Source organism: Cynoglossus semilaevis, unplaced genomic scaffold (genome assembly GCF_000523025.1).
Source record: "Cynoglossus semilaevis isolate Cse_v1.0 unplaced genomic scaffold, Cse_v1.0 scaffold419, whole genome shotgun sequence".
NCBI classification, from domain to species: domain Eukaryota; kingdom Metazoa; phylum Chordata; class Actinopteri; order Pleuronectiformes; family Cynoglossidae; genus Cynoglossus; species Cynoglossus semilaevis.
In genome coordinates, this window is record NW_007585113.1 from 293,759 (window position 1) to 301,387 (window position 7,629).

At 42.9% G+C, this 7,629-nt stretch overlaps 2 protein-coding genes across 2 annotated transcripts in view; both read left to right on the forward strand.

Moving 5' to 3' along the window:
* emilin1a (elastin microfibril interfacer 1a) overlaps positions 1–2,008 on the forward strand; it is a 19,187-nt gene extending 17,179 nt beyond the window's left edge. The window contains 5 exon segments of the mRNA XM_017030757.2: positions 1–4; positions 507–632; positions 790–807; positions 908–1,042; positions 1,389–2,008. The exon segment at positions 1–4 is cut by the window's left edge and continues 411 nt beyond it. Coding sequence (XP_016886246.1) covers positions 1–4; positions 507–632; positions 790–807; positions 908–1,042; positions 1,389–1,708 — 603 coding nt within the window. The 3' untranslated portion in view covers positions 1,709–2,008.
* Positions 2,009–2,010: 2 nt separating this feature from the next.
* Positions 2,011–7,629, forward strand: part of ankef1a (ankyrin repeat and EF-hand domain containing 1a) — a 15,781-nt gene continuing 10,162 nt past the window's right edge. The window contains 7 exon segments of the mRNA XM_025053611.1: positions 2,011–3,484; positions 3,911–4,118; positions 4,714–4,875; positions 6,021–6,220; positions 6,315–6,464; positions 6,582–6,705; positions 6,820–7,629. The exon segment at positions 6,820–7,629 is cut by the window's right edge and continues 12 nt beyond it. Of these exon segments, the coding sequence (XP_024909379.1) occupies positions 3,482–3,484; positions 3,911–4,118; positions 4,714–4,875; positions 6,021–6,220; positions 6,315–6,464; positions 6,582–6,705; positions 6,820–7,629 (1,657 nt within the window). The 5' untranslated portion in view covers positions 2,011–3,481.

Sequence of the window (7,629 nt, forward strand, 5' to 3'; positions counted from 1 at the left end):
TGAGGTTTCTCAAAATATGGGTCGCCTACCAATGGCAGCGCGTAAAATAATGTATGTAAAAGTATAGTAAAAGATCAATGGCTATATATGTATTTATATATAGATATATTTATAATATATCTATATAGATCTATTTATAATATATATCTATATATTATCCCTGAACTCCAGAATATTACATAATATATAATAATTATAATAATTATATATTATATTATATATAATACTAATTATATAATAATTACAATTATTAAAAATAAAATACAAAATACAATTATTAATACAAATTAAATAGAAATTAGCTTATTTATTAGCAAAATCAACATTGTACTGTGGTACGGTGTTGATTTTGCTAATAAATAAGCTAATATTCTTAGTTGGCTAACAGGCTAATACCAACGACGGTGACATGCAGCGTAAGTGGTTTGAGAAACACCAAGATCTAACTCTTCCATCCACCAGCGTAAGTGGTTTGAAAAACACCAAGATCTAACTCTTCCATCCAGGTCCCCCTGGTCTGCCTGGTCCACGTGGAGAGAAAGGCGAGCGTGGACTCCAAGGACCTGTAGGACCGCAAGGCAGGGTAGGACCAGCAGGCAGAGAAGGCAAACAGGGGCCTCTAGGACCCCCAGGTAAATACCGCTACATCACCACCGGGGTCACCAACTTTCTTGAAACTTTCTTGCGAGCTACTTCAAGGACACTTAGTGATACAAAGAGCTACTTGTTTGCAAATAGACGATGACATCACTGATTAACTGTCTGTTTTGTCTTTGATTTTTCCTTCAGGTCTCAAAGGAGAACAGGGTATGTCCTGTGTTTAATTCACTTCGATACGCAGTATTTCTGTTTACTACACTTTCCATCATGCCTCAGTTGAACTCTTGGATTCTTCTCCTCCAATTAGGACTTCCAGGGTCCGATGCCCACGTGCCTCGCTTGTCCTTCTCGGCAGCGCTGACTCGTCCAATGAGGAATCCGGGAACCATAGTGTTTAATGAGATCTTCGTCAACGAGAATAATGTGTACGATCCCAAAACAGGTGAGTCACACGAAGACCTACTGTCAAACAGAGAGACTGGGTAGAGTTAGCCTCGAAACCTCAGCACTCCATGTGGCGTGGCGAGGTACTGCGATGCCAGAAATTGAGGACTATTCATGAACCTTGTCATTCTCTCACTCTCCCCCGCCGACTACAGGTGTGAATGTGAATGTGAATGTATCAAAGTAATCAAATACTGACCACAGGGGGGCGCTCTTTTGATTGTACAGAACTTTACAGGCCAATATATTTCCATGAAGAACACAGAAATTACACTAAATTATTTTTAGACGTTTTTAGGAATCAGTTAAATAAACATTCTCTTCCTATTCCTTGTGTTCTCCAGGTTACTTCACGGCTCCCGTGAGCGGGAAGTACTTCTTCAGCGGTATTCTCACAGGCCACAAGAACATGAAGATCGAAGCAGTGCTCTCAAAGTCCAACACCGGCATAGCTCGGGTGGACTCGGCCGGGTATCAGCCCGAAGGTCTAGAGAAACCCATGGCAGAGGCCAAACACATTCCCGGAGCTCTGGCCGTCTTCAACATCGTCCTGCCCATGGAGGCCGGCGACACCGTCTGCATCGACCTCGTCACGGGCAAACTGGCGTACTCCTCCGAGCCGTTAACCATATTCAGCGGGATGCTGCTCTACCAGACCGTCTGATCGGACGTCGTCGTATTTGATGAATTGACAGTCAGCAGCTGATCGTTCTGCTGAAACGACACGACAGGAGATGCAGCCATTCACTGAGCGGACACAAAGACCGAAATAACTTGACCTGATCAACAGGAGAGAAGAAAAGTTAACGTCTCATTTGCCAAAGAGAGGAAAATAACTCATTTCTATCCACGTCAGTGTCTGTTTTACAGTTTTATGGAAAATGTTTAGAGGAGAGAGATTTTTGTTTATTCTTCATCTTTTTCATAAAAAAAAGCCACACGAGGTTTAGAGTGTTGTGGAAATGCCACACAAGGTTTGGCTAAAAAAAAACCTGCTCTGTGGTTGAACTTTTTTTTATATTCAGCTCACATGTTTTCGGATGCTTCATACATATTTCAGATGTAAGGTTGTTTTTTTTTTGTTTGTTTGTTTTTTTGGCACATTTCGCTTATTCTGGTATCAAGTGTACTTTCCTTTTTTTTTTTTGCTGACAGTTTCATTTTTGACCACAAACAAATTCCATGAAACCCAATGCTGAAAACCCAACCATCTTGGATGTTATTCACGGTGATGTAGCTGGAGAGGACACAATCCAAACCACTATTCTGAAGAGGGAAAATCACAAATGAAGTCACCGATGATTCAGGCGGGAAACCGCAGGATTTTTGAACCTGACGTCAGCAGGACCTTCGTATTACATGGCAAAAAGGGAAGAGCTGGATTTTATTTTTTTTTCTCTGACCTGTTAATAGCCATGAAAAAGTCCCCACAATCCTCAGTCTGTTTTCAAGTGGATATTAACATTAAACTCAGTAATAATTAGTAAAGCTACTCGATATACGTACGCTACGTACACAACATTTTATATCAAAAACTCCAGGAGGAAAATTTGTGCTGAAACATTGTGAGATTGTAGATAATTTTTGAATAGAGTTTTAAAAGAACAGTGCACCATATTTTGCTCACACGTTACATTGTATTTATGTTAGTAACACATTGTAAGCTGCATACTAGGGTTGGTCACCATGAGTTTGTCTTTGCCTGTGTTAAGTGTGGGAATACGTTTGGCTTTGTATAACCATGAAGGAATGTAAATATTGTTCAGCTGTTTGTCCCCTTAAGAGATTTTTTATGAATTACTGCCTCACTTTGTCTGGTACTGTACATGTTTTGTTTGTTTGTTTGTTTGTTTGTTTGTTTTGGTCACATATGCCACCAATATAAATACTATTTTACACAGTTGTTGTCAAATGTGTCATTGTTTAACCTGGAGTAGCTAAAAACAGCTACTTTAGCTTTTGGCTAGGTTATTTGGATATAATGTATTCGTTTAGTGAGTTATTTTAAAGTAAAAACGGAAAAGAAGCTCCCGTAAGCGCGAGAATATTGATAAATAAATGTAATGTAAATAAAAAAAGTGACAGGCTGTGTGCCATGTTGTGTTATCCCATTTTTTTCCCCGGGATGAACACTGCTATAATGATTGAAGCCGCTAGATGGCAGTATTGTACAGCACTTGCACTGTGGTCTGTTGCTGTAGGTTCATCGCGCGTATGCACACGCCTGGGCATCCGCACTGGCGCGCGCACGCACATGTCCTGCCCGGAATTTTAGGCGTTGCGTTGCCATGGAACAGAGTTTGTTTCGTCACTCCGGCTCGGGCACAGTGAAAGGTTTGAGCTTTGGCATTAAAACATAAACACATTCTGTAGCTTTGGTCAAGCTTTTTGCGCACGTCACTCGTATGAGAAGAACTTGTCCAAAGAATTTTCCAGAATGGTAAGAAGCTCGGGTTAAAAAATAAAAAAAATAGACTTAACGTTGTGAGGATAACTGCTGTTTTACCGGTGTATTAGTGTAGTACTGGCGTCACGTTGAGATAGTTAGCATTTTTTTCCTTTTAGTTGCTACAGGAGTATTGAATATATTGTACTGTGTAAGTTAGCATGCCAGATAGCAACTAGCGTGTTTTTGGTGTATAATATATATCAACAGAACAGTACAAGTTTATGTACTTCAATTATGTCAATTTGTTTGCATTTTCGTGACTTAGTAAAATTACTTTCTACATTACTAGTCCTAAAAAAAATAGTTTCTGTAATTACTTGCTCAATGCCTCAAATTACTAAATATTTTCATACACTACAATTTTACAAATTTAGTTCCATTACAGTATCTCTCTCTCTCTCTGTCTCTCTCTCTCAGCCTCTCCAGATCCCCACCAAACATTGCAGAGTAGCAGAAGGCCGCCTGCAGGTCCTCCAGATCTATCGCCTGTTGCAGTGTGTCCGCGAAGCAGATACAGAGCAGATCAAGAACCTGGTAAAGCTCGGGGTAGAGAACCTAATCAACCTCTGTGAGCCAAAGGACGGCACGGGGGCACTACATGTGGCCGTCTCTGCAAAAAACCAAGGTGAGGGGATAAGGCAGATCTGAAAATAACACAACTATCTGACATGATGGTGGCATAGTAGATCATCATCATGGGGACTCAAACTATGGCACTTGTACCATCAATGGAATTTGGGCTCCCTCTAGAGGTGTAATGATGGATGTCATTCATTTTAGTTGAGTGTCTCAACTCTAAAATACAAACGTTGATAAAAGTGTGTGAAACACTGCGCTAGACTACAGTAACTTGTCAGGTCTGTTTATCTCTCTGTCTGTTTCCCTGGGGTTAATTAGTTCAATCACACTCACCTGGTCGCTGCGATTACCTGTTCGTTAGCCTCACTCCTCTCACCTGGTGCCCTGGGTGTATCTACCTCTCTCGCTCACTCTCTTCCTAGTTCCTAGTATGACCTCTGAAGTATTTAAGTTTGGACATTGTTAAATAAAATTTCTGACTCTGTCCAGAAGTATTGCAGTACTAGAAATTATATATATATATATTATATGTTTTTCAACTATACACTCCTGTTGGTCTGAAATGGCCTTGTGTTTTGATCATTGTATTTTTTTTGGAGTATTTTCCAAAATGACGCTGCAGGTTCTCTGGTCCATCACAGATTTGGTCAGCTTCCTCCTCTCCCAGGGAGCTGACCCCAACATCCAGGACAGGACAGGTGTCACCCCGCTGATGTTAGCAGCCCAGTTGGGCAGCGACTCCATACTGGCAGTGCTGACGCAAAATCAAGCAGACCTGAAAATCCAAGACACAGAAGGCAGAGGTGATTGTTTTGATGTTTTTACACCATCTATTGGGGAAACGTGGGTATTGCAGGGAGATGGCAGAAGTATATTGATAATAGAAAATCATTTGGAAGAGTTTGGCGGGCCGGATTAAAAAAGCTGAACGTGCCGCATCTGGCCCCCGGGCCTTAGTTTGCCCATGCCTGATTTAGTCAGTAAAGTAAATCAAAGTAGAAGTATCCAACCTTTTTAAAACTACAGTATAATGTGAGACTATAATTTCAAGGCCTCCGAGGTCGGGTGAATGAATAGGACGGAATAAAATGACAAGACCAATATGAAAATGAATTCATTAGAAAACAACTCACCGTAGCATTTAATTCCAAAGTGCCACATGTTTTGCAACAAGGACAAATTTGAATTTTTTTTAGTTATAAATCTTTTTAAATTGACATACTGTATATTTGTAATACGTTCATAATTAGAGGCTACGTAATGCATTGTCTATTTGAAATGCCCACAAAACACCAAAACAACTTGTGCATGTGTGTAAGTTCAGGTGGACATGCATAATTACAGTTCACCCCGACCCAGAGGTGATGCTCTCCTGTAAAACATGCTGAGTAACCTGATACCCTCATGCATTCACAAAGGACCCGCCGGGCCAGGTCCCAACACTATCAACACATCCTTGTCTGTGGTGTCAGGAGAGGTCACGCTAGCGCTCATGTTGTCCTGAGAAAACTCAGGGAAATGGACAAACTAAAAAGTTAAGCTTAAAAAAAAAAATTGCATATCTTCACAGCATTTGTTAATACAAAAAGTAACAGACTCAGCGTCCAACGTTTTTTTTTTGTTTTTTGTGTGTGTGTGTGTGTCTAAAACCTTGGCCTTAGAAGCCCTCGACTGTAGTACTCCGTACGGCCTTTGTGCGCTAGTAGTTATAAACAGGCATTTAGTTACAGGGACATGCTGACATGGTCCATAAGATCAGTGTCATGTGACCTTTTTTGGGCATACGAGATGCATGTTGAGTAATTACCCTGTCCTGTCCAATGCAGCAGTCTGCTGACCCTCGGGTGACTCGGCTGTACTTGAAAAGTATCTGAAATATTTGGAAGTGTTTGAATTGACTCAGATTATCTGACGCCGCTCTTCTATGTGTGTACGACTCTCGTCGCAGGGGTTCTGTTCTACTGTTTGTACCCCACCAAGCGCCACACCCGCTGCTTACAGGTGGCGCTGAAGAGCCAGGCAGATGTTAATAATGTGTCCGCGCGGGGGGTTCACGTGTTCCAGCTGATGTGTGAAAAGGTCCAGCAGTGCGTCTCCATGTGTCTCATCATGCTGGAAAGTGGAGCAGACCCCAGTGCGACAAACCAGGTCGGAGACCAAGAGGAAGCAAAGATGGAAAGATCTCTCTGTTCTTTCTCCTCCTCCTAGCTCCCTCTTTATGTTTTCCACATTTTCCTCACAGCTCACCGGTGTCACGGCGTTGATGGAAGCAGCCAAGGCCGGTTCCCTGCAGCTTGTCAGAGCCATTCTCAAGAAAGGTGGGAATCCTAATGCCGTGGACCACAAACGCTACGCAGCAGTCCATTACGCCGCGCTGGGAGGATATTTTGAGGTTCAGTATCTATTGGAGTTTGGATCAATGAACTGATCAATGTGATCATTATAACTTATGTATAAAAGTTGAATTGTACTTAAGGGAGGTTTGGTTTTTTTTCTGTTGGGTGTGCAGGTGATCCAGGTGCTGTCTGCATTCTCAGCAGACCTGGGCGTCTTCAACCTTGACGCGTGCACACCGCTGCACTTTGCAGCTGCGACGGGCAACGCGAACTGCTGCAAGTTCCTGGCACAGAGAGGTGTTTTTAAAAACAATATAACTATAGTTTAGTTTATCTTAGAGAGTAAATCTACAGTATTTAGGTTACCAAATTAGTGCTAACATTTCGTATGATTATATGCCTTGTGTTCAGGCTGCAACCCCAAGCTGAAGAACCAGGAAGGTTTCCTGCCACGTCAGATCGCCAAAGACGCCGGTCACAAGGCAGCGGCCAGGGAGCTGAGAAAAGCAGAGCGGCAACAGGGGAAAGGCAACAAATCCAACAACATCACCCTCTTGTCAGGTCTCTGGCCCCTGACCCTTCACGACTGGTCCCACGAGTTCGAGGCTGAGCTGCGCCGGGCCTTTGGAGGCAAATTCGAAACGGTTTCCACGGAGATGTTCGTCGCTGTGCTACAAAAACTCAACGCTCCGGCTGACGTGGACCAGCTCCAAACAGTCATTTTAGCCCACGACAAGAGGAAGGCCAGCTCTATAAATGTAAATGAATTCATGAGAGGTGTCAAGTACATCAAGAAACCGTTCCTGCTGTCCTCGTATTTACCCAAAAAGAAGAAGGTCTCAAAGGGCGGCAAAGCGAGTAAGAAAAAAAAGAAGAAAAAAGATAAACTGCTCCTGCCGCTCCCCATTTGCACGCTGACACAGGAGCTAATGCCTCGCAGACAAGACGGAGGACCGCCGGACTTCATGATCGAGACGTACTACAACTGTTCTGACAGCCGTCGCTTTGATCGTGAGCACCCGCCGGAACATCCCATCGCGAATGACTCGGGATGGTACGTGGAGAAACCGCACAAGATCTTTGTCAACGTCAACTATTGTGTGAAAAGTGGAGACCTGGAGTCACTGGACCTGGCGTTCAATCACGGGGTTCCTGTGGACGTCAAGGACGAGTTTTACAAAACCCCACTGATGGTGGCCTGCTCTAACGGCAACTACGAGG